Raw genomic sequence first — 27,262 nt, 5'->3', positions numbered from 1 at the left:
TTTTAATAGGGTCCTTGAGATAAGTCTTCAAGGAGAAGGACAGGAAAAAAGGTGTGAAGAATTTCAAGGATAATAAAGCCATAATTAATACAGTGTTTGAGGGTACATTGAGATATTACAGAATATTTTATTTTAAAATTAATATTATTGCTGTTTCACCATATGTTCTTCATTTGTATTTGTGTAAAGTGTCAACAGCTCCTAGTATCCAAATCTTTGTCGGTAGGTGTTAAAAGTATTGAGGGCTTCCACAGATGTTGGTTTATAGAAATCAGTGTATTTCAATAAAAAGAAAAATATTTGATCTTTTTCTATAATTTTCCCTTAAATCATTTATATAGCCAAGTACATGCATTAATAAGATAAAATCTCTTTGAACCTTAGTTTCTCTTTAATCTTCAAATTAGATTTAAAAGAATGAAATATTAGAATTTCCATCAATAAATTTAAATAGAAATAGATCCATTTGAACTAATGGCTGAATAAAATGGTGACATTCCCACATTTAACATGATGATTTGGTATATTATATTACACATTCTCACTTATTTTATGAAGGGTAGAATTTTTATGAGCAGTAATTCAGAAAAATGAGAGCCTGCTTCGTGGAATTATTCTCTTTACCTCAAGAATACTTCTACCGACATTGCTTTTCTTGATATTGCTTTTCTTTAACATTTTTTCTTTAAATTAGAATTCCAGAAGTTTTTCTAATTCATTGTCTCATTCCTTTTCTAAGTTTCAGCTCAAAATCTCAAGAGCAACCTTGATTCAATGGAACTTCAGATCCAGCGTCTAGAAAACGACATAAAGATGTTCCCTAAATCAGAAGATGCACATGATAAATTTGTGGAAAAGATGACCATATCCTTTTTGCACTTCTGGTTTGATAATCTTAGTTGTTTTGTCTGTCTTATTAAATATTTACAATATTTGAAATTAACAGTTAGAAGTGTGTGTTGTTTCATGTTTATTGTTTTGCACAGGGAAGAGCATATCAGAAAATTTTGAGTGTTTCTTCTCTGTAGCTTGTAGCATTTATAATCAGACTTTTAAGAAAAAAGATGACACCACTCTCAAGGCTTCCCACTGAAGGAACTGAATACCCAGGATCCTGTCGTAAACTGGAGAGAGTATATCTTTATATGATCCAAGAACAACTTTTTGATAGTGGTTGCATCACTTCAGGCTCAAAGAATATGGAAAGAAGGGTAGAAAATGGAAAATACTTAGTGAGAAGTTTTGGCTGCAAAATTTTGGCTCATCAAGAAACTTTAAACTTTAATTTAAAGTATTACAAGTTGCTGATAGTCATTGTCTGTTTTGATTTTTTTGAAAGTTATAATTTTAGGAGAAAAGTGCCAGCTCTGGTAAGTATGATTAAATAGTCTGAACTGAAGATTGACTTATCATTTTATCTCTGTAGGGAATAAATACTGTGAATTCTTTATCTAAAAGTAACTAAAATAGACAGCTGTATGTCAGTCACTGTCTCAAGATTTAACTTCTGGTTGTTCCACCCTTCCACTCTTTCAAAAATTTTCACTTATGAAGTAGTTCAACTTTTGGTCAAGAGTAAAGAAATGTATGTGCAAGAAGCTGACTATCAAATTTATGTGGAACTGACTACATTTCCATTGTGGTTAAAGGAAATTTTCAGTCAGTAATTTAATATAGAAATCCACATATTTCTTTAAATGAGAAAATGTTTAATGTGTGTTTGCCTGTTCCTGACTCATGAGGTTTGTATATGTATTTATTTACAGCAGCTTGAGGGGCTGATAGAATGTAGTATGAGTATTCAACTTCCTCCATAGGAGAGGCCGTACAGGTAGGTATGTTTGCCAGTGGGCTCACCTTAATGCATTTGGAGAAATCTGTTGAGCATGATCAGTGGACTAATGTAAAGTGGAGCAATCCTGCCAACTGGCATACTAATTTGTAAGGGAGTTAGAGAAAAGTCATTGTTCGGCCATGCTGGAAGAAGGACAGGAGACACGGGATTTAATTAGGCCACAACTTTATCCTTACATATCTGGGAATACCCAGCAGATAAAACTATACAGTACAAGTAACTGCATAATCTTTTCAATATATTCTCAAGGGGCTTCTGTCAACCCTCTCCCTTACCCATCGTGCTGCTGGGACCTCACCATCCAGCCTCTTGAATGAAGGTTTGGAGGGAGGGGAGTTTGGCTCCCTGCCATACTAGTCGTATGAGCCCTAAGCCCCCCTCCTCCCACCCCCTGGTTTCCACTCTTTTAAAGAATACATCCTTTAAATCCTTTACCAATCTGTTTTCTCTGATTGCTGCTGCATCCCTTCCCTACAGAGTACCTGCACTGGACATCTGCCTCACATTTACATAATGAGTTTCAACGTTATAGCCTAACTCCCATTTCAATTTTGCTCCAACAAAACCCCCAAACCTGCTGAAGGGAAGGCAAAAAAAACCCAGAAACCCCGCTTACCTTGGCCAATCTTGTGGTAAGGAAAAAATTCCTCCCCAGTCCCCCAAGAAAGGAGCAGCTAGCACAGTGCTGCCCACAGCTGATCCTTACAGAACCCAGTATTTCACTACATTCATGGGTTGAAGGATTGGTGCTGCTCCACTTGGTCCAAGTAAAAGACTTTTCTTGCACTGGCATGGACCTATATAATCCCTCACCCCTTTTCTGGTCACCTACGGGGGGACCTGGTTTGAAGCTGCACCAGAAAGTCACTCCCTAGCTCAATAGCCCTTAAAGCAAGTGGTACACACTTTTTCCAACAAGCCAGTTTACAGCCCACACTGCGATGAGGTGCAGTGAGAGAGTGAGTCATAAGCTCTCAAGTGCTGTCTTCCCTGCATGGACCATTAACAGTTTCTGGCTGGACCACAGGAAAGTAGTTCAGGGCTAATTTATATCAAAAACTTTCCTCTTGCTTTATGCATTGCCTTCCATCCCATTTGCTTCAGGGTTTCATAAGAAAACGGTCCTGAATATGGCCAGAATAATCTGTGTTACCAGAATATTTTGCATAACAGTTCTAAAGCTCCAACCTCCTACTTCATCTACTTTCCCAGGCTCCCTTCCTTAACCACAATCCAGTCTGCTCATTCAGTCAGCTTGTTTTGTGAACAGAGCATCCTTCAGGAGCTAGATCCACATTTAGTTTAGTTCACACTTGAGAAAAAAAGAGTACCTTCTCTGCCTATTATAGGGAATCACTTCCAGTGTTTTAAGTCCTATTCTAAAGGCTTTGGACAAAGGGCTCACCCCTGGGTTCCTCAGGGTGCAGGTTTCAGTTGTAGCTGCACTTAGGCTGTCAGAGTTTTCACGTAAATTCTAATCTTAGTTTCTCATTTCCTAGCAGCTTCTTGTATTTGACCACCTGTCATATCCCCATGACCCATTATTTAGGGCTTCTCTCTTTCATTTGAGATGGTTTTCTTGATTTCGAGGGTTTTCTTTATTTTCAAGGTGGTTGAAGGAGTTTCCTTCATCATCCTCAAGTTCAATATGTGGGGAAGAGCCAGTCAGATCAAATCCATCTGCAATGGTGATATTTAGGCTGGAAAGAGTGTAATTTCTTACCTGGTAATTCTATTGGTACACATGAGTTAAACCATTGCAGGACCATGTCCTTCAGTTCTCTGAAAAAATGTTGATGCTCTTGTTCTGTATGTATGTTTATAGTGCGGATCAGTTACTTAAATCTTTGAAATAGCTCACATAGGGTAAGTATGAGTGACAATGGTGGCTGGATCATATGAAAATGCTAAAATTCTGTTGCTTCCTTCCTGATTTTTTTAAAGAAATGGGACTCCTTCATCTGACTGCATTGGTAGAACCAGACTGCACAGAGGAATTAAAAGGTAAGAACAATTTCATTTTAATAGATCGCTGCTAACTTTTTCATGCTGCCAAAATTCTGGGGCCTGATGAGTTTTCTATGGAAGTTAAGGCTGGAGCTGTGAAACTGAACTAACGAAACTGCTTCACTTCATTGCACATCACCACACTTCTGATATGACAGCGAGATGCCATCCATGGCTCTTGGTAATTAAAAGAGGCATGTTAGGCAGTAGTAGGTGCCTGGCTGCTTTATCATACTGTAACATTGAACAAATTTGATGACTTGACAAAATAGATAAGTCTGTAAGAAAACAACTGTTTCTGTCTAAGGATTTTTGTTTTCATAATTAATTGATGACCTGATAAATGGTTGATTTTTATTTTTAGAAAGGCAGTTCCAGTAAATTAAATTGTAGTACATGATCAAAATTGATATTTCTTATCACCATTAAATACACCCTTTTATTTTATACTCAAATACTTTTTTTTTTAGACTCAGGAACAACACTGCTGCTTAAAAGAGACAAAAAGGAGGTCTTTCTGCTTCCCTTGTGTGTTTCTGTCAGCCCAGTGTAGAATTGTTTGGGTGCTGATGGCACACAGTGAAATTAGAAACTTGTGGAATTTCAGGGAGAGTGAGCTCAATGTGCTTTATAACTGCTTGTGCTTTTCAGAAAAAGGATGACAAAAATGTCAGAACATTAATCATTCTCAGCAGAGGGAGCTCTGGGATGCACTTCCATGTATATATCGTAATTAAAGGTATTGTTTCCCTTTCCCTGTACACCAATACAAGAGGCTACTCAGTATCAATTGTAGCTGGAGCTGTCTTCAGTGAATATTAAATAAATATTGCATGATGCCGTACTAAGAGAAGAGGTCAGTTAATAGAGCACCCTATTCCCAACAGTGAAGCAAATTTTATGATGAGAAAATATTGACCCAGTTTTCATGTGCTTAAAAAAAAGAGAGAGAGAGAAGAGAAGTAAGAAACAGGTCCAGGTATTGATTAGGCTTTAAGTGATGAAGAATGAATGTAAAGCTTACTTACAAAATTGAAATATGTATTCTTGCTTTTCTTGTTCCCCCTTTAAACAATTTAATTTGTAATTTCATATCACCTGTTTTTTCTCTCTTTCTCTGTAAGTTATGACTTCAGTGAGTAGTATTTCATGTACTGTAATCTGTAACTATCAGAGCGATTATCTCATGAAGCTGCATTCATATTTACACAAAGACATGGAAGAAGAGAGTAGTGATACAGTATTCCACAAACTGTTCAAAGCTAAAACATTGCAGAGAAATTTTATTCAGATAAACATGGTAGGCTGATTAAAATGTTAAATTAAAACTTTTTAATTTTAATTTATGTAGTTATTTTGTCTGTAGTCTTTAACTTGATATAAATTTGAACTGTTATTTTAACACATTTTATGGACTAAAAATGTGAGGAATCATGGAGTCACATCTATCTGAATAGCAGATTTAGTGGAGAAGTTGCTGAAACTAAATGAAAAGAGAGCCTTTGATAGTAGAATTAGATTTGGTTTATTTTAGATTTGCTTTAGAACTCTGCACAGACTTGTTTTTAGATTGGTTGTCCTAGAAATATCAATGCAGCTCCATGTTCAGGAGTATATATATTTTCCCTGTATAATTGTTCAGAAATTTCAGTTTAAAATAGTAATAAAAGCACTCCAGGCAGTATAATTGTCAAGGTTCCTTCCTCACTCTGAACTCTAGGGTACAGATGTGGAGACCTGCATGAAAGACCCCCTAAGCTTATTCTTACCAGCTTAGGTTAAAAACTTCCCCAAGGTGCAAACTTTGCCTTGTCCTTGAACCGTATGCTGCCACCACCAAGCGTGTTAACAAAGAACAGGAAGAGAGCCCACTTGGAGTTGTCTTCCCCCAAAATATCCCCTCAAGCCCTACACCCCTTTTCCTGGGGAAGGCTTGATAAAAATCCTCACCAATTTGTGCAGGTGAACACAGACTCAAAGCCTTGGATCTTAAGAACAATGAAAAATCAATCAGGTTCTTAAAAGAAGAATTTTAATTAAAGAAAAGGTAAAAGAATCACCTCTGTAAAATCAAGATGGTAAATACCTTACAGGGTAAACAGATTCAAAACATAGAGAATCCCTGTAGGCAAAACCTTAAGTTACAAAAAGACACAAAAACAGGAGTATACATTCCATTCAGCACAGCTTATTTTACCGGCCATCTTACAAAAGTAAATCTAACGTGTTTCTAGCTAGGTTACTTACTAACTTAACAGAAGTTCTGAAGAGCATTCCTGACCTGGTCCTGGCAAAAGCATCACACAGACAGACAGACCCTTTGCCCCCCCCCCTCCAGCTTTGAAAGTATCTTGTCTCCTCATTGGTCATTTTGGGTCAGGTGCCAGCGAGGTTATCTTAGCTTCTTAACCCTTTACAGGTGAGGGTTTTTATAGAGGGGTTTAAAATCAAGAGGGATTTGATAGCACTGTATACAGAAAGATGGTTATCCTTCCCTTTATTTTTATGACAATAATTTTAGGGGATTATTACCTTTTTCAAGTGGTTAATCATTGTTCTTTTGCCTTAATGTGCATAGCAGACAGTACCGCTAGAAATAATGAGGTCTGAGTTGGAACTGTTAGGGTTATAAGGAGTAGACGCCTTGCAGAAGCAGACAGACTCTAGGCTATTACTACTTCCACCTTGAGCAGTTTACTTTCTAGATTTTAAGGCCAGAAAGGGACTATTAGGAACATCTAGTCTGTTCTCCTGCATAGTACATGCCAAAGAATGTCAACCAATCAATTCAGCATCAAATCCATAACTTCTGTTTGAGCAGTAGCATATCTTTTTGAAAGGTCTTGATTAAAAGGTGTCAAGTAATGGAGAATCCACCATATCCCTGGGTAATTTGTTCCAAGGATTAATTACCTTCACTGTTAAAAATTGAATCTTATTTCTAGTCTGAATTTGTCTAACCTCATCTTCCAGCCATAGGATCTCATTATGCCTTTTTCTGCTAGATTAAAGATCTGTGTGCTGTCAGAAATGACTTCCCCATGTTGATACCTGTAGACCATGATCAAGACTCCTCCTAACCTTCTCTTGGATAAACTAAATAGATTAAATTTCTGTAGTCTGTACTGTATTTTCTAGGTCTTGAATTATTTTTGTAACTCCTTTTTGAACCTTTCTAATATATCTACATTCTTTTTGAAGTGTGGAGTTTAGAACTGAACACATTATCCCAGTAATAGTCTCACTAATGCCATATGCATTAGGCCTAATACCACAGCTCTACTTGTACTTGATATTCCTGTGTCTCATTGGCCCTATTAGTTACAGCATCATATTCAGTTAGCTACCATGACCGTAAGTCCTTTTCAGAGTCACTGCTTTCCAAGATATAGTCCCATCTTATAAGTGAGACTTCGATTTTTTGGTCCTAGATTTATAGAACTTCTTTTCCTTTCTTTTTTCCAGAGAGTCCTTTGCTTTACATAATGTTTATAGCGCCATTGTATACAGTGCCATTTATTAGCAGCCTGCTATAGTACAGCTACTATATAGCTTACATCTCCTTAAGCAGGGAGAAGGCTGCAGCCACTACACAGTCCCTCTGGCCTTCTTCATTTTTGGTGGTTAATCATCCCAACATTTTGAGAGCCAACCAAACCCAGGTTATTCCAGTACCTACCATTTTGTTTTTATTAACATATTTTCCCATGCCTAATAGTTTTTGAATGGTCCAAACTAGATGCGAGCTGCACTTAAAATTTAGCTCAACATACATCTGTCAGGCAGGGGTATGAGAGAAACACAGCCCTGATGCCATAGCTATGGCAACCTAACCCCCCACCGCTCCGTGTAGATGCGGGTATGTCAGTGGAAGAATGCTTCTATGGCCATAGCTAACTTTGCTAGGGACAGCGGAGTATTAACGCCTAGGCCGACAAATTTGCAGGGGCGGCAAATTTATAATAGCAGCCAGAGGCTGCTTCCACTGGTGCTGGTTTGCACCCTCTCCCCCTGGCCCTGCCCCAACTCCACCCCTTCCCCGCCCCCTCCCTGCCCCTTTTGGTCCCCTTCCCCAAATCCCTTGCCTCTGCTCTGCCGCCGCCTCCTCTCTTGAGTGCACTGCATTCCGCCCCTTCCCCCCTCCTTTGCAAACCTGTTTCACGCACAAGTACTGTCAGGGAGCCGGGAGAAGCAGGTCCCGGCACCGCGCTCAGGGGAGGAGGTGGTGGCAGAGCGGAGGCGAGCTGAGGGGGGGGAGGGGCAGCAATTACTTCTGGGCCTAGGAGTGGCAAAATCATTAATCTGCCACTGGCTAGGGCAGGTAACAATTGTACACCAACATAAAAGTCCTTCTGTCTGGCTGCATCTACATTACAGGGTTATGCTGGTGTAGTCTCTGTGGTGTAGAGACAACCTTAGGCTTTTGAAGTTCATATTCATTGTTGTGAGGGGAGTGTGGAAGGGGAAGTTTAATCCTTAGTTGCTCTCACTGTATGGGCAAAGGCAGTTTTCCGCAAGGCTTGTTAAAAAGATAGCACTATATCTGATTACATTGTGAAGGCAGTTCTTGGAAAAAGTAAGGCAAATTTATTTATTAACCATTAAAGCAAATGCAGATTATTGTAGTATTCAGGAAAAATTCAAAGATGCATGCTGCCCCCCTTCCCCTGAAAAGCACAATCTCTTGTTTTCAGTGCCTTTTTCTTATCATCGATCAGTGAGGGGGTTGTTTTGTTTGCGGGGATTGGAATTTGTTTCAGTGAGACATTCACAATAACATTCATGTATGTTGTCCCAGATGATTGGCAAAGTCTCTTCTGCCTAGGGACATTGTTGATTAATCCAGCCATCAAGGGCCTAGTGGTAAAATCTGCAGCTGGCAGAGACAAGACTGGTAGTACTTGCAGGACCAGTTTCTTCCTGTTATAATAATTATACCAGGGAGGACTTTGTCCTGTAATAAAGAAACCATCTGATACCATGTCTAGATCTTGGAATACTTTTGACCAAAGGTTTGCTAGTTCACATTGCTTGTAGCTTGTACTAGGAATTTCCTATTCTTTGTGGGCAAATCACTGTTTACCTTTTGGAAGGAGATGTGCTCATTTGTCCACAGAGAGAAGCAAGATATAGTTAAAAGGCCAATGGTTTCACACCATTACCGTTGACTTTTTAACTATATCTTGACTAATCAGACACGAGGTGCAAGTTAGTGAGAAAAGAGCCGGAACAACTATTTCTAATAGTGATGCTTGGTTTACTCACCTTACTATATTGCATTAAATCCACCTTTGACAAGTTATTTTTTTACTCTTTTATAAAGAGAAAAGATGGTCAAAATTTTTAATCCCAGGTCCAGCAAGTATTCTCACTAAATGCAAGTAGTAGTCATAAGAAATAATGTAATAAATATGCAGTATTATTGTAGCTATCTTTTGTTGGACCAACTTCTGTTGGTGAGAGAGATAAGTTCTGTCACCAACAGAAGTTGGTCCAATAAAAGATATTTCCTCACACACCTTGTCTCTCTCAAGGCAGTAAATAGACTGTTGAAGTTGGGCTTGCTATCTTTATTTGGAGTCAGGGAACTGAGTTGGGAACTCAGCCTTATTTTTTCCACTCGTTGTCATTTATCTTCCCCTCTCCCCCCCGCCCGTATTGAAAAAAAAAGTTATAAAATAAACCTGTTATTTTCTTCATCCTAATCTACATTTATACTCTTCATAGAATTTCTTAATGTCAGTTTTCCTCTTTACCTGCTAGTAAAACCTTTCAGTAAAAAGTGGTGTTGTTATGCTTACATAATAGGGGCATGTTGATGGGGTGGGGCGGAATTTTTTCTCTGGTTGTCTTTAAGATCATTGCCTCTCTGACATTCAGAAAACCTCAATAAATAATTACTGCCACTCCAGGCAGGGAAACCCAGTGCCAGGCTTTCTATTTTTGAGAGAGAGAGAGAGACTGGACTGGGTGTGTAGGAAAAGGAGTCACATCAATGAGAGTAGAGAAGGAAGGCTACGAAAAGCAGTTTGACAACTTTAGAACAAACTGATGGTTTGGATTTTGTGGGTTAGCTTCCTCACACAGCTGTGTTACTGCACATGTGTCCTGACGTACAACTAACTTACAGGTAGTTGCTTCAGCTGTGGACCTATCTTGAGCGGAGACTGTACATTTTGATACTGTGTGGTGGTTTTGTGATGTACACAAATGAAGACAAGGCTGAAATAACCAACCTCATTTGCACTGACAACCTACTTGCTAGGATTTGAGTTGAAAGGTTCGTGCATTTAAGTCATTCTGCCATATTTTTGATACTTTTGAAGAATTGATATGTAGCATATAATAGTGTATGTGGTATGCAATAATGAGAAGAGAATTTTATTTCTTAAAAAATCTAGTTATGTTGTAAGTAATGAACCTAATGAGATGTATCCAGAATGCAGCTCTCTTTTAATTTACGTATTTTTAAATCAATGAAGCCTTTCTTGTTTTATCTGTGGGTGGTTTCTATATTTCTAGTCACTGATACTGCATCTGTCACAGTATTAACTGAACACTAGACAAAAAACATTGTCACATACACAAATCACAAAGTTTTGGTGCTGCCTTTCAGTTTTCTCCATCCTGCCTACAAGTGATTACAGATCTATTTTTTATTAATATTGTCAGAGGAAGCTTGTAATTATGGGAATTATATTGCAAAGAGATGTCTTGAAAGGATTCTTGAAGGTGGTGATATCAATAGCTCTAATGTCTCTCAGGAGGAATTCTATATTTGTGTTCTCGATGCTAGAAATGCTGTGTGCCTGGATCCCACTAGTCTCATTTATACTGTGGGCAGTTGAATGGTTCATGATAAATAAAGCAGTCATGGTTGTAAAATGAGAGGGAGGGGAAGTGTCAATCTATGAGAGTAGCCTAGACCATCTCATTGAGGGCCCAGTTAATCTGTGAAGGACCTTGAATTTGATCCATTATTGCATATGGAGATATTGTAGCAAGCAGAGCACATGGGGAATGTGTTTGCAATTGGCCTGAGTAGCTCTTCAGGTATTCTGTGACTTGTTGTGTCATATGAAGCTTTAAGGCCACTACATTGATTCCAAGATACAGAGCCTTGAACTAGTCAGGCCTGGCGTTCACAAATGCAGGTCTGTGTTCAATAGCATGACGTGTACAATCTCCTACCCTGGCACAGACTGGAAAAAGGATTTTGTAGTGGGTGCTGCTACTGTTTTTAGTTTGGTATGTAATATTAGCAGAGTGTGAGGAATCTGAGAACTCTGTTTGCTATCTTAATGATTTAAGGATTAGATACACTCTGTTGAAGGCTGGTATAATGGTGGTTGTCTGTCTTTGAGGTGTTTCCCTATGACCATTAACTTCCTCCTTTCCAGAGTTTATTTGGATTTGGTGCATCAAAAGAAAAGCTGACCCATTAAGAGAGATCCAGGTCCCATACTGCCCTGTTACAATTTCAGCCTAGAACAGGAGAATTCTGGTGCTATTAGCTCTTAAGATTTATGGGAGCTGTAGGCCTGATAGCGAGGGATGTTGGAAGAGAATCTGTATATAAGAACTTTTATTTTGTCCAGTGTGGGAAACTTGAAAGGAATAAGATCCGTGGTTAAGTCTCTCAAGCTGAAGGGTCTGGGAAGAGGCCTACATGGACAGCTGGGTAAAGTAGCCCAAGGAAGGGGTGAAATTTAACTAAACAATCTTAACTAAACGTTGTCATAGCCTGAGAAGGGAATCTGGGGACTGTTGCAGAGTATAGGAAGTAGCACTGAGGAAACAAGAAGAAGTGGATGGCCTAGATAGCTTTTTCTGAGTTCTCCCTCTTGAGGGGGAAGATATCTTTACTGCGATGTAAGCAAAGGGTTAGTAGAATTTGAGTTAGCAGACCCTGACTTTGTTAATCTAGGTCTTGAGTGTCTACACTCATCTGTACTCTCAGGTTAGGATTTGCTGAACCCTGCCTCCCAACCTGGGGCTCCAGTGGCTATACTACATTATGCAAGTCTGAATCAAACCACCCATATCCCAGAATTCCTCATGCCTTGAGATAAACAACTCCTTCTCTTTTTAATCCTTCACCCACTCAGTAACCCGTTGTACACTAGTTGATCTTTGTGTATACTTAAGTGGTGCAGGAACCTTGCTGTTACTGCTGTCCCCAGACCACTTTTGCACAAAGGTTCTGTAAGTCCATTCTCCACTGCATGAGATTGTCCTCTGAGGGCTTACTAATTAATTGTCCACCCATAAAATTAAAAGATCAAGGCATCTAAGAGCCCTGGCAGGGTCTGCAGAATCAGAGATGTTTTGGGGAAACAAGGAAACTTTGAAGATGCACAAAAGAGAGTGGAAAATAATTATCCCATTGCAAAGAAATGGACATATAGGCAAAATTCCTTTCATGTAATGTACCAGAGCAGTGATTTGTTATTTCTCTTTATTCTGATTTTCAAAAAGAGATGACATTTGCCAAAACAAAATACTATTTAAACAAAATTAAAACTTCCAGCATTTGGGTTTTTGCAATTTTTTGACGCCAATGACATAATTTCTGGCATTCAGCCGTATGTCCAGGTCACCATTACTTAAGGTAGTGATGGTAAGTCTTGTTGTGTGGTAATAACAGCTGTATTCACAACATGAGTTTTGTTGGTTCCTCGCATAACCTGTCTTGAGTGTAATGAGATCCATTTGAGAAACGACGTGTTACCTTCTTTAAACGTTTTTGGCAATATGTGAAATGTCCACTCTTCATTAAACTGATAGGATGACTCCTATCAGCGAGTTATTTCATGTAGTCATCCAACTTGGCACTGGAGAAAACCATGTACTGGGAGGCAAAAACTACTGATTGTCTGCCAGCTAAACGTTTTCTCCAGCATGAGGGCTCAGAGTGACTGAGCAGCCAGGCATCGTTAAGACACGGACAAGGAATGCTGACAGAATGTTAATGGCATTAACATACTGTCATCTGTTAGAACCTGTAATCACCTTATAGCTTATTATGGAAAAAATAATTGACTTAAAGAAATGTCATTTCAGAGAAGCACATACTCTTTTTCAGGCAGATTGAAATATGGGGTGTCCGTTGTTTCGTAAGTGTGATGGGGTACCACCTGACATACTGGGATACCGCTGAGCCCGCCTGTTTCACCAGCCTGGGCTCCCTTACACTGTCCTGTTGAGCCAGGCCCTCAAGCCTCCTCCAGCACACACACAGTTAGGGACACAACCAGTTGCAGAAAGACAGACACTGAAATCAGCACTGCATGGGAGGGTTTCAGCTAGGGAATTGCCCAGCACTCAAGTGCATACCCCCTCTGGAGTCTAAACCTAAAATTATATTGTCTTGTGCTGCACAGAGAACTATACAGTGGAAGCTCATGAAATTTGCCCCCTCCCTCAATGTGGAGAACAGTATGCACAGCTTTTGTCGTCCCCCCCGCAGTTATGAATTCCACAGACTGGTTGTAGAGAAAACAAAAACCGGTTTATTAGCTACAAAAGATAGATTTTAAGTGATTATAAAGGATAGCAAACAGATCAAAGCAGATTACCCAGCAAATAAAACAAAAAGCAATATAAGCTTAAAATACTAAAGAAACTGGCTACAAGTAGTAATTTCTCACCCTAAATGTTGTTTTAGGTAGATTGCAGAGGTTCTTGAAGGCAAATTGTTCTTGCTTGCACCTGAAAACTCCAGGTATTTCTTTAACAGGCTAGATACCTTTCCAGCCTGGGCTCATTCCTTCTACACTCCCTCCCCTCCAACCCTTTGTTTCTTAGGGCTTGTCTACACTGGCAATGTACAGCGCTGCAACTTTCTCACTTAGGGGTGTGAAAAACCACGCCCCTGAGCTCAGCAAGTTTCAGCATTGTAAAGCACCAGTGTAGACCGTGCACCAGCACTGGGAGCCGCACCTCTTGTGGAGGTGGTTTTTTTAGAGCGGTGGGAGAGCTCTCTCCCAGCACTCTGCTGCAACCACACAAGCCATGTTAAAGCACTGCCAGCGTAGACTAGCCCTTAGATGTCACAGCAGTCATGTTGGGTGGGGGTTCAGTGAAGAATGACCACTGATTATGTCACTCCCCTGCCTGAAATAGGATTTATATATGGTGGGAATCCTTTGTTTTCCAGGGTGATTTCCTCTCCTCCCCCAGTGGAAAAATACTGGTATTCTATCATGGAGTCCAGTACCAGGGACATAATCACATGACCCTGCAGTGTCAAAGCAGCCGTGAGTCAGAGGTTGTTTGTAGCATCCCAAGAAAGCTTCTGAGGGAGGTGGGAGATTAGCATTTTCAAAGACCAAATGGTCCATTGACTTGTTCCCAGTTAGCCTGCCACACTGATTGCATTCTGTCTGGTGTGCGTTCCCCAGATGCAAACACTTTTGTATTACAGATGTATAGTCTATAGTCCTAACTTTAGATACAAAAATGATACATTCTTACAAATAGGATAATCCTATTCAGTAAACCATAACCTTGTCAGCGATACCTCACATGACCTATATTGCATAAAATACTTTGATTATGACACAATCATATCATTATATTACTATGAAAAAATATGGGATGCAGTGTCAGATGTCATTTCAGAGGAGCCCATTCTCTTTTGCAGGCAGATTGAAATCTGGGGTGTCCAGTGCTTCGTGATTGTCTGTATTAAATTCTGATCTTGTTCTGAACTACGGTCTTTTCAGAAATAAGCGAGAGGAGGCAGTTAGGTACTTCTGTGACCCCCATTTCTGAAGTTGAGTTTATTTTAAACTTGCATTTCTGATATGGAGGCACCCCTTAGTACCTGGAGGTGGTTGGGGTAATTGAAATAGCTCCAATTGTAGGTCTTTTTAATAAGTTAATGACAAAAGGATTATACATGAGCTTTTAGTTTATAGTATTTATCCAAAGATCTTTCCAGTAGCAGTCTACAAAGGTGACATTTTAAAATATGTTGATTGAAAAGCAAGTTCTGACCTACAATTTGTCTTTGGGAAAATCACTGCTAGTTATCCAGAGAGAAGCATTCTCTTTATAGTGCCCAATGAAAAGAGAATTTCTTATTGACGTTCATATGGGTTGTGTGAGTCTAATTGCCTGTGAACAATACTGAAAAATACCCTGCAACAGATCTTCGGTGGAAAGGATGAAAATCTTCATAATTATAGAATTTTTTTCAGACCTATTTGTTCTAAAACCTAGTTCTCTCATTTTAAAAAAATGAAACAAATAGCTTTCAGAATTCCCTTAAGTAGGGAGCAAAATTCTAATGGGAGTTTAAAAGTAGCTACTCACTGTTACCATGTACACTTCAAAGTTCTGTGGCGATTAACATTGCAACAGAAAAGAGTGGCTTGTAGACATAACACTGGTGTCTTGTTATTCTGGTATAAATCCTGTGGTTTTGTTTGTTTTGTTTTTTTAAAGAGAGAGAGGAGAGAGACCCACTCAATATTTTTCATATGTTATTCCTTTAGTGTTGGGCTTTGATTTAAAATGCGGGTATTGAGACCTTTCTCTTGACAAATTCTGCTTACATCTAGAAAGCATTGATACAGCCTCCAAGAAGCGTATGTATTAGGATCTGTTACATCAGGGAATTAAGTCTTGTTCAGAGAGGTTTGCCAGTGCATGGAAGGAAAGTGATACAGGATTGATGCCTTTAAAATTTAGCCTAGGAGATCACAGAATATGAGCTGTCCTTCATAAGAGTTACTTAAGAAATTGATACTCAAACAACGCTGTTAAGTGTTCTCTTGCCATTAGTCACAATGAAAAGTAGGACTTTCTTGCCATGCCAGTATAGGGAAAACTAAACAAATAATGCTACTAATGTCACGTATTGTCGATATTGCATGGAAATTAAAGAAATTTAACATCAACTGTGGTTGAAAATTGCCATTTTTTCTAACAGGGGAAAGTAATGTGAGCCAAATTCTGCCCTCTGTGAAGCCCCATACAAGTGCATTGAAGTCAATGACTCCTGTGATCTCTTGATTTCAGTGGATTTTATAGGGTTTAAATGATGGTAGAATTTGGCCCAGAATAAGGAATGCCACCTTTGAAAAAATTTCGAAGTTGTTGAAACCATCCTGAAGAAATGATGAACACTGTCACCACACTGTAATTAGTATTTATTAGGAATGTTGGTAGTGTAGCATTTAAGGAGGATGTTCTTTTTGATACTGTGTTTCTGGGCTAAGCATTAATTTTGTATCTTTTTTTATAATAGCTTAGTGTGAGTTCAGTTCTATCTACTGAATAAAATGTTCTATTTAGTTTGGATGCCTCTTGAGAATAACTTATATAAAAGTTGAGAAATAGAAAGTAATTATATTGTTTTCCAAATTTCTGTGGTATGTAGCCGAGGAAAGTTTGCCCCCTTTAACTAAGGTCAACGGGCAAATACAGAAAAGTCAGCCTTCATATGCTGCTGAAACTTTAGTATGTCATAGTATTTCATGGAAATATGGAAAAGCTTGTAATAAAACTCAGATATTAATTTTGTAATGTAGACTTTTCATGTTCTCATTTTTTCTCTTGTTTATCCTGCTTTTGCGGTTTCTAATGGCAGGGAAAGGAAGTTGACCAGGTTTATAGAAAGGAAGTCTTGTTCACAGCTCCTTAGCCTCTTTGCTTCCTGGTAGGTGAAGACTTGATGACTGTCTTTCTCACAGGATGGGAGAAGAGGGAAATAGAAAGTTACTAATTGGTCATTCTATTTGCTATATGTCCCTCTTCTCCCATCCTGAGAGAAAGACAGTCATCAAGTCTTGATCACATATAATTAAAAATTCTTTGTTGACATCTTCTCACCAAAACAGATAACCGGAAGGGAAAACATTTAATAGCAACAACGAAAAATATGGCATTACTATTAGGACTGTGCCAATATGTTTCTTGGCCCTATCTCCTCAGGATAGCTATTTAATTTCATTATCCTAATCCTATAAGAGAGGAGCAGAGCAGGTGGAGATTGGATGTGAATTTAATTAGCTCTGAAGTTCTTGCTATTCTCATGCTTCACCTCTGATTAGATTAATTTAGTTGTTCTGCTCAGCTGAGTAGGTGACTGGAGTAACAAAAGAGGACGTAGGCAGGGAATCACTGATTGGGAAGTGTAGCAGCCAGGAGTTAGGAGTGTGGTTGGGTGAGAATGAGAAGCAACTAGGAGACATGGTGGGGACAAAGATATGCTGTTAGAGGTAGTGAGTCATGGAACAGGAGGGGGTTGAAGAAAGAAAAACAAACAAAAAGTTAAAGTATGAATGAATGAGAATGAAGAAACCAAACAAGACAGATGAAATAGGGTATTTTGGTATTGTCTTTCTATATTTTCCAGTAATCTGATATTGCCAGGACAGCAGGGGGTGGAGGGAATAGTTACAGAATTCATTTGTAACTCGATATAAATGACAAAGTGAGTACTAAAAGACTATACTGAAAGATACCAACCATAAAAATTCTTTTTTGAGTGAAGTCCCTTTGTGTATTCCACATGTGGGATGCACACCATTCACCTGAGCCTGGACTTTTTTGCAAGCAATGTACATTGGCCCACACATGCGCCATAGCTGTCCATGTGCTTTCAGCTGAGGGCCATTGCCTCTCCAGTTGCTTCTTACCACCACATGGTCTACGTTGGAATCTTTCATGTCCTCAGCTCCTTTTTACTGCATCATTCCTGTAAGAATTGTACATAGTAAGTTTTTAGTAGTTTTAAATAGTATAGTGTAGCATAAATTATTAGATAGCTTTTTTGTTTTCCACCACCCGGGGACTTTTTCCCTGAGAAGCCTGGGAAATGTCCAGGGTCCCTGCATTCAAAAACTGTGAATGACCAATACTGTGGGTGACCAGTATCAACACTGTCTGGGTGAGGCTCCCGTTTCTGCCAAGTGCAGCATCTTCCACTTCACCTCCCCTCTGAACTCAGGATCAGGAACTGAAACTCAGAAAACAGCTCATGAAGAAGACAGTGGAAGCCCCAATCAGATCTGGGCCCCCATACATCAGCCTTGAAAAGTGGACAGCACCCCTCAAAGCACCATCTTGGGAACAGAGGCTAATTCTGTTAAGCCTAAAGAGAAGGCTTTGCAGGGCAGTAAGAGGCACTCTCATAGACATAAGGACAAATTATCTATGTGCATGGCACACCCCAAAAGAAGGGAAGAGCCAGCACACACGGGTACTAAAGTCTAAGGCTGACTAAATTTTCACAGGTCCGATGATTCCAACACCAGTTCCAGTGGTGAAGATGTGAGAAAGACAGCTCCTGGTACTTCCATCCACTTTGGGAACCGGGGCAGTACCCATAGTGACACCAGTGGACTCTACTTGTGCTTTAGGAATGTCTGAGACATATGTCTTCCCAGAAGACATTTTGCTCTCCCCATCCGCATTGACTGCTCTTATTGGGTCTGTCTATATTCCAGTAGGTTGTAACACCGGAGGAAGAGTCTATCAGAGATTAAGTCATTCCCCCATTCCACCCACTTGCCTTAAATCACAACCATTGGTACAATCAGTACTACTGGTGATCAGAGATCTAGCTGTCTTCTCTTCTGATGATCTGGAGGCTCCGCAGGATTCTGCGACCTCAGACATAAGCCCTAGAAAGTCAGGGATTCCAACCAGACATGACTGGCCAATGGACAGGTGGTACCGTATGCCATGGGCTTCCCTCTGCTGGTGGATCGAACATATTGGCAATATTGGAAACTGTGGGAGCTCTGTGCCAGGACACCCCTTCCTCCCCCGGATCCATGCATCTGTTCTGCTTGCCATTGCCCACCCATATACAACTGGCCCTGTTGGAGTATTCAGAGGAAGAAGGTGAACTGGTTGTGATGGTTCTCACAGTTTTGGGAGCAATCTCATCACTGAAGAAGGTGGTCACTCTATCTTTTTCATGTCTGTCAGATGACTTTAAATAATACCAAGAGCTCATGCACAAGGAAGTGGCAGAGCTACAAATGGAGCTAGGGAAAAGTTGCCCTCTCCATCAACAACCCAGCAAAGATGGTATTTAGCACACGCCTGCTTGTTGTACTTCTGCCCCTAAGATGGCCAAGAAGTGCTACTTTGTCCCATCCAAGAGGAGGAAAATTCTTGTATCTCACCTTCTGCCAAACTCCCTGGTAGTGCAGGCAACTACAGAGCAGTCCAAGAAACAGAACCCAAAGGCTACTCCATCTGATAAGGGACACAAGAGGCTTCATCTGAGAAGAAAGGTTGTCTCTTCCCCGTCCCTGTAATTCAGGATCTCTAATTATCAGGCTCTCTGGGCCAAATAAGATTCCATCCATTCTAGAGTTTAAGGACAAGCTCCCTAAAGAGGATAGAACCTGCTTCCATGCCTTGTGGATGAGGGCAAATTGGTGGCCGAAACTTCACTCCAAGCCATAGCTCTGGCTATTGGGAGATGGCTGTGGCCATTTTTATGAGGAGACTCTTGTGGTTGCAAACCTCAGGTTTCCCTAGAGAGGTGCAGAGTACCATCCAAGATCTACCCTTTAATACTATCAATACATTCCATGAGACAATGGAGGAGTTTCTCCACTCCTCAAAGACTTAATAACAACTCTTCATTCACTGGACATTTATACCCTTGTCCCCAAGAAGCAGCATTGTAGACAGGGGTATAGAGGAAGATCACCACCTCAGTCCTTTTATCATCAACATCCTGAGGAGCCACCACACGAGAGACAGAGGGTATACAGACCCAGGAACCCAGCCTCTGCAACATCCATTCATCCTGTAACCCCCAAGTGAAGAGTTTCTTGTCATGGGGCTGTCGAGACCCACATCCCTTTATTGGTGCCTTTTCATTCCCCTAATCAGATGTTTGGAGGCTGTCTTATCCAATTTGTCAAAGAAAGGAGGGCCCTAACTACAGACAAATGAGTATTAGAGGTTTTGACAGCTACCTAATCGAGTTTCTGACAACTCCTTCCTGCCAATCCCCTTCCCAATTCGTATTCAGGGACCACTCTCATGAGGAGATTTTATGACAGGTAGTGAACTTGCTGATCCCCAGAGGAGCCATAGAAAAGGTTCCAGCTCAACACTATAGGGATTCTATTCTCCTTATTTCTTGATCCCCAGATGGAGTCCAGTTCTCAAGCTATGTCAGTTAAACAAGTTTATCCACAAATTAAAAACTGCATGATATCCTTGGCATCAATAATTTCCTCATTAGAGTGGGGCACATGGTTTATGCCTCTTGACATGAAAGATGCATATTTTCATATAGATATCCATCCAGCCCACAGGAGTTTCCTCAGGTTCCTCTTCAACCAAGACCATTACCAATTCAGAGGCCTTCCCTTTGGTCTGGCCACAGCGCCCAGGGCGTTTACAGAATTTTTTTTTTTCAGTGGTGTCTATTGCATGACGAGAAGGTTTTAGTCTTCCTGTACCTCAACAACTGTCTTCTCCTAGGCAACACCTGCAAGGCGTTTCATAGGGCAACTCAGGTTCTGTACGGCCTTTTACCTTCCCTAGGTTACTGCGTCAATAACAAAAAAAAAATCCATGTTGACCCCCACAAGGTCATGGGGTGATATTAGACTTGACTGCAGCAACAGCAGTATCTCTACCTCCCAAAAGGTTTCAGGCCATAAGCGTAATCATACGCCAGGTCACTGTCAGAACCAGGATGTCAGTGAGAACTTGCCTTTCCCTCCTTGGCAGCTATGTTGGTGGGAAAAGCTCTCCTGCTGACATAGTGCTGTCCACACCAGCCCTTATGTTAAAGTAACTTATGTCTCTTGGGGGATGTTTTTTCCCACCCCTGAGCGACATAAGTTGTACTGACAAAAGTGGTAGAGTAGACAAGCCCTTAGATAAACAAGCAAGGGGGAATGAGCTCTCTCTCTTTGTGCTTAGAGGCAGTCACCCTCTGGAATTGGTGTATCAAGCATCACATAACCTTATCAGCAGCATACTTACCAAAATTGCCTAGCAGATACTTTTGCAGTAATCACAAGAGGGAGATTAATGATTCAGTTCTCATCGACGTCTTCATTTAGTGGGAATTGCCAGCCTTTCTCCTCACAAGCAAACAGGAAGCTTCCTTTGTACTGCACCAGAGTAGCTCTGGGCAGATTGGGAGATACCCTCCTGATGTCGCCTGGGGTATGCTTTCCCTCCAGTTCCTTTGATAGTAAAGGTTCAATGGAAGATTTGCCAAGACAGAGCTTGACTCATCCTCATTGCACCCAACTGATAGAGGCTGTTCTGCTTCACAGATCTGTGGAAGATCTCAGTGCAACCATCCATGAACATCCCCACTTGCCGGACCTTCTGAAGCAACACAGGAGCATGGTTTCACAAACCAATTCAGGACCACTGCAACTAAGAGCCCAGTTTTTAGAGAGAATCAGAGACAGAGTGCTCATGTTCCAACAGGATGCAAAGTATAAAAGATTCTACAAGAAGATGTTTCTCAGTTAAATGGAAGCATATCTCCACTTGGGCTCATCAACACAATTTGTCTCTGGACTCCACTGGATATCTTACATTATCTATGTACCCTTAAGTCTTTAGGTCTTGTATTCAGTTCCCTGCAGCTACATTTAGCAGCAATCAGCACTTTGCATCGACCAGTGGATAACCATACCATCTTCACGCATCCTGTCCCAACTAGATGTTTGAAGGGGATTCTGAGATCCTTTTTGCCTGTGGTGGTGATTGCACCTCAGTGGGACCTTTGTTTTGTTCTGTGGTATCTAAGACTCCCTTTGAGCTGCTGGCCACATGCTCTATGACTCATCTGTCCATGAAGCTATAATGCCAGAAGAATCAGTGAACTGGCAGTGCTTAAATCGGGCCCGCCATACAGGAAAGGTCTGACTACACTTCCTCCCCAGATTCATACCCAAGGTAGCTTCTGAGTTTCATGAGTCAGGTCATCCGCTTATCTGTATTTTTTCCTAAACTACATGCCTCAGAAGAGGAAAGAAGACTGCATTTTCTGGACATGAGGAAGGCTTTGGCCTTTTATCTGCCAAGAATAAAGATTTTTAGAAAGACTCCTAAATTTGTTTCTATGAGAGTGATCAAGAGTTCAACTTATGTTGGTGCAGAGACTTCTGAACCGGATCTTGGATTATATTATCACCAACAATCTGGCATCCCCGCTGCCCCTCTCTTTGTGCCATCAGTTGAGAGCACAAGGAGAGAGCTACAGAGCATGTGTGGGCCAAACAGTACTGCTTGCAAAAAAATTCCAGACTTAGGTGCATGGTGCACATTCATATCCCATGCGTGGAATATAGATAGGGACCACACATCTCAAAGAACCTCCAATTATGGATAAATAACCTCCATTAACATACACTTTTTTCTATGCATTACTTGATACAGAATTTCCTATCAATGTATTGTGCCATATCTATCATATGTGGGAGTAGCTGACAAAACACCAGGGTAATTGAACACTACCAGGGCTGGGCTAAAGTTCCTTCACACACCCATGTGACTGGCTAAAATAGCATGTATTTAAAATGCAGATAAATTATGAAAGACGGATTATTGAGATTTCATTGTCAAATATAGAGTGGGAGTATCATTCTGCTTGGGCTTTGCCTTTTATCATGTATTGGAGAGCATAGCAATTCTCCACATACAATCCCATATTTTATTTAATATAGCTTGTCAAGGTTCCTCCCCCACTCTGAACTCTAGGGTACAGATGTGGGGACCCGCATGAAAACCTCCTAAGCTTACTTTTACCAGCTTAGGTTAAAACTTCCCCAAGGTACAAATTAATTTTATCCTTTGCCCTTGGAATATCCACTGCCACCATCAAACTCTAACTGGGTTTACTGGGAAACATAGTTTGGACACATCTTACCCCCCAAAATCCTCCCAACCCTTGCACCCCACTTCCTGGGAAAGGTTTGATAAAAATCCTCACCAATTTGCATAGGTGACCACAGACCCAAACCCTTGGATCTGAGAACAATGAAAAAGCATTCAGTTTTCTTACAAGAAGACTTTTAATAAAAAATAGAAGTAAATAGAAATAAAGAAATCCCCCCTGTAAAATCAGGATGGTAGATATCTTGCAGGGTAATTAGATTCAAAAACATAGAGAACCCCTCTAGGCAAAACCTTAAGTTACGAAAAAGATACACAGACAGAAATAGTTATTCTATTCAGCACAATTCTTTTCTCAGCCATTTAAAGATATCATAATCTAACACATACCTAGCTAGATTACTTACTAAAAGTTCTAAGGCTCCATTCCTGGTCTATCCCCGGCAGAAAACCAGCATACAGACAGACACAGACCCTTTGTTTCTCTCCCTCCTCCCAGCTTTTGAAAGTATCTTGTCTCCTCATTGGTCATTTTGGTCAGGTGCCAGCGAGGTTACCTTTAGCTTCTTAACCCTTTACAGGTGAGAGGATTTTTCCTCTGGCCAGGAAGGATTTTAAAGGGGTTTACCCTTCCCTTTATATTTATGACATAGCTGATCAACCTCTGACTTTGTAAATTATAATTTCTAGATTTTATTTTATGATTGTGGGCGTTTTGTCTTTGTTGAAGTAGTACATTGCTATTCATGATAGTGCCACTAAAAGAACTACTGCTGTGAAACGTGTCCAATATTTGCCTAGATGCTATGGAGATAGTTTCTTTAGAAATGGTTAAAAATAACTACGTAATAACAAATAATGCAAATATTACTTTTATGGCTCGGAGAGATCATTTCCAAGGCCATGCAGAACTCCAGCTGGTATAGAAATCAATTACAGATTATTGTTTTAAAATATTGTAAATATGCCAATCCAAGAACATTCAGAATAGCATTGTTTTCTAAAGCAATACTGTCGCACAAAGAAATTACTGTAGGGGTTCTTAATAGTTCAGTAATAACCTTTCTGAAACCCTCTTAATTCTCGTCTCCTGCTTGGTTAAATAGGAGGCGTTTATAATTTATACACAAGATGTACTTTAAAACATAATTGACAAAAAATATAGCGCTAATACAGAAGTGGAACACAAAGTAGTTCCAGGTCTACAAAAAAGCCATATGTTCATTTAAAACATATTTTTATATATATAAATAAGGATGGCATTCCAGTTTTTTTAAATGCTGTAAACTACTGTGAACAGTGGGTAACTGGGTATTTTAAATCAAGGTGAAGACAAATCATTCAAATTAATTTATTTGTTGATCAATTAAATATAAGAATCTATAAAATTATAATAGCTTGTGGTGCCCTGATTTTTATACATTTACATGTATATTTTGCTTTTTGTTTATGCTAATGTAGTTGCAAATTGAATTCCTTAAGAAAGTGAAACTTCAGCTAGAAGTGTTACAGGTCATGTGACAGTGCCTAAACACCAAGATTTAAACCTCATTTGTTACAGAAGAGAAAGAAAGAAAATACTGATATCTTTTTCCATCTTTCTCTTCTCATTTTTCAGTCAACCCAACCAAATCCCTCAAAGTTCTATACTGCCTATGGATTTTTTTCTTTATATAGGTTATAGAATGGGATAGAAGAACTGCCTCATTCAGAATGTCAGAGAACGATTCCATCTTGCAGGAAGAGACGACAGATGTCAGACCTCACTAATCAACCCCATTTTGCTCCCCTAATCAGTGAGCCCATGGTAGAGGGTTTTTTTCCATGTTATTTTAACTTGTGTGTGTTATCTCATTTAAAAGTAAAAAAGCACTGACTTTTTTTAAAAGTAAAAAAGCACTGTTGCTCGGACCTGGGGGACCCTACAGCATTCAGGTGCATATGAAAGCAGCGCATTTTATTTGAGTGTCAGTTCAGTCACAGTATATCTGCTTTTGAAACACAACTGTGGTGTGATAACCCTCTAAAAAGACAACTGCTTGTGTGTGTGATATGTTATATGTGTATACGAATGTACATGATGAATTGTAGGTACCAAAACAATACTATTGAAGTTGAGTGTTCCGTCTTACACAGGTATGTGAAAAACGACAATAAGCTCGTTGCCAGTTGAGCCCCACATAAACATGTGTTTAACAGTAGTTGTTTAAGACCATTTGTTAACACTGGTATTTTCCATAACCATGTTCTAGCATGATACAGTGTGTTTTGTGGACAGGCTTGTGGACAGGCCTCAATCCTGTTACAACCATATTCAAAACCATCTACTTGTTTAGACTTCCAGGAAGGGTAAAAACACAGAATAAGAGCCTCATCTTTACTCCAGCCTCTTCATGTTGCTGTAACTTAAGCCACCTTGACTGCTTAAGTTACACTGGGGCTCTCTCCAGCCCCTGGAACAGCCCAGTATCAGGGTGGCATAAAGCCACCTTAGCCCCCTGCTCCCTTGAGTGGCAAGTTCTGTGCTGCAGCTCTTGGTGGCACAGGACAGAATCTCATCCATCTCTCCCAGTAACCACACAGGTTACAGACAAGGATAGGGAAAAAGGTTTTAAAAATATGTTGTGACTGCAGTGTAGATGCGGCTTTCATCTAGAATTTGGAGCTTGAGAGAGAACGGTATGTAACGCCACAAAGAAAAGGCCAAGTCTTTGGTAACAATGCAGTATTGAGATTCCCTGAGAACTCCATGCACAAATAAATAAAATAAAATACCCATCTCATGATGAAGCATGGGAAGCAGAGTAGATGAGGACATAAGTGATAGATAAAAGATTCCAGACAGTAACAGAAACTGAAAGAGGTTGCAATCCAGGAAACCAGTATGCTTTAAATTGTTCCTGAGACACAGCAATACCTGCTTGAAAAGCTGTTTGTCAGGGAGAAGAACCACAGTGATTCAGTGAATTTAAAATTATTCAAGTGTAGAAAGAGTAAGCGACACTGCTAACACACATTCTTTGGGTGAAGCATGTCTGAGAGGAGATTCTGTTGTCCAGTAGGAGGCATGTGGAAGTAAGCTGGGGATAGAGGAAAAGCAATGGAAAGTTTTGGTGATGTGAGGTAAATTCTCACATTTCTTACAAGAAAAAAAAGAGACTCTCAACTTGAGATCTAGTCAATTTAAAAAAAAAGTGACATGTTCTGTATTTCACTTACCCATTCCTCAAGTCGGCTGCCAATTTTTAGTTTTATAAACACATTCCTCCTCAGCCCTCTGCCTTACTGTTGCTTGAGGAAGACCCTCAATAGGGGGACCTGACTGAAAATACAAGGGAAACAATGAAACTGGCAATACAGAAAGCATAGAGTAAACCATTGCACTTCAGAATAAACTGTAATTTTTAAGTTGTTGTTGTCTTAAAACTTTTAAATAGTCCAAAAGGAACATACTAGAGCAGTGTAACAGGATCCTCTGCCCACCCCTCTTCCTGGGGACCGCTGACTGCCCCAATAAAGCTCAGAGAGGCTTCCTGTTATGCAGCACCCATGGCTTTATTTACACAAACAGTTCTCCCACCACCAGTGTTGACCTATTTACAATGCTTACAGGGTTAGTTCCCTCTTTGGCTTGCAGTCAGCCCGCAGCCGGGAGACTGTCCATTCTCCTGGCAGCCCCTCTTCATACTGGCTCCTAGCCCTTATAACTGCTGGCTTGTCAGGCCCACAGGTGGAGCCAGTCCCCAGGCCAGGCATCATGCCTGTTACACCAGCCCCAGTCTATTTCTCTTGATTGGAGATGGCTGAGCAGGGGCTAATTAGGTGCTTTTGCAACAGCACCCTGCTACAAGCAGTAATCATAGAAATGTAGGGCTGGTAAGGACCCCAAGAAGCCATTAAGTCCAGCCCCTTACATTGAGGCAAGACCAAGTAAATCTAGACCATTCCTGACAGGTGTTTATCCAATCTCCTCTTAAAAATTTCCATTGATAGGGATTTTGCAGCCTCCCTGGGAAGTCCATTCCAGAGACTAACTGTATAGGATAGATTTATCTAACCTAAACCTCCCTTGCTGCAGATTCAGCCCATTACTTCTTGTCCTATCTTCAGTGAACATGGAGAACAATTGATCAGTGTCCTTTTTATAACAGTCCTTAACATAATTGAAGACTGATCAGGTCCCTCCTCAGTCGTCTTTTCTCAAGACTAAACAAAACCATTTTTTTTATCCTTTCCTTATAGGTCAGGTTTTCTAAACCTTTTATCGTTTTTGTTGCTCTCCTCTGGCCTCTCTCCAGTTTATCCATATCTTTCCTGAAGTGTGTGGTGCCCAGAACTGGAGACAGTATCCTGCTGAAACCTCACCAATACTGAGTAGAACAGGACATTTACCTCCCATTGGTTACGTACAACGCTCCTTTTAATACATCCCAGAATGATATTAGCCTTTTTAGCAACTTCATTGCATTGTTGACTTGTATTTTGAATTTGAATCCTCTTCTCCTAAGATACCTGGGAGACATCCCTTCCTGGGTTACTGTCATCTGCAGA

General features: G+C 40.3%; 1 protein-coding gene across 8 annotated transcripts in view; it reads left to right on the top strand.

The window, feature by feature from the left end:
- The window catches only part of DIAPH2 (diaphanous related formin 2), an 807,504-nt gene that overhangs the window by 518,475 nt on the left and 261,767 nt on the right, over positions 1-27,262 (top strand). For all 8 annotated transcript variants that reach the window (XR_012160923.2, XM_073360856.2, XM_073360854.1 and 5 more), the window contains one exon: positions 740-865. Coding sequence is in view for 7 of the 8 variants with exons in the window: in XM_073360856.2 (XP_073216957.1) it covers positions 740-865 (126 nt within the window). In the remaining variant the exon portion in view is untranslated. The remainder of the gene's footprint in view (positions 1-739; positions 866-27,262) is intronic.

The sequence above is a fragment of the Lepidochelys kempii genome, chromosome 9 (genome assembly GCF_965140285.1).
Source record: "Lepidochelys kempii isolate rLepKem1 chromosome 9, rLepKem1.hap1, whole genome shotgun sequence".
In the NCBI taxonomy this organism is placed as follows: Eukaryota; Metazoa; Chordata; order Testudines; family Cheloniidae; genus Lepidochelys; species Lepidochelys kempii.
Note: the sequence above shows the minus strand (reverse complement) of the source record. Positions and strands in the feature narration are given on the sequence as shown.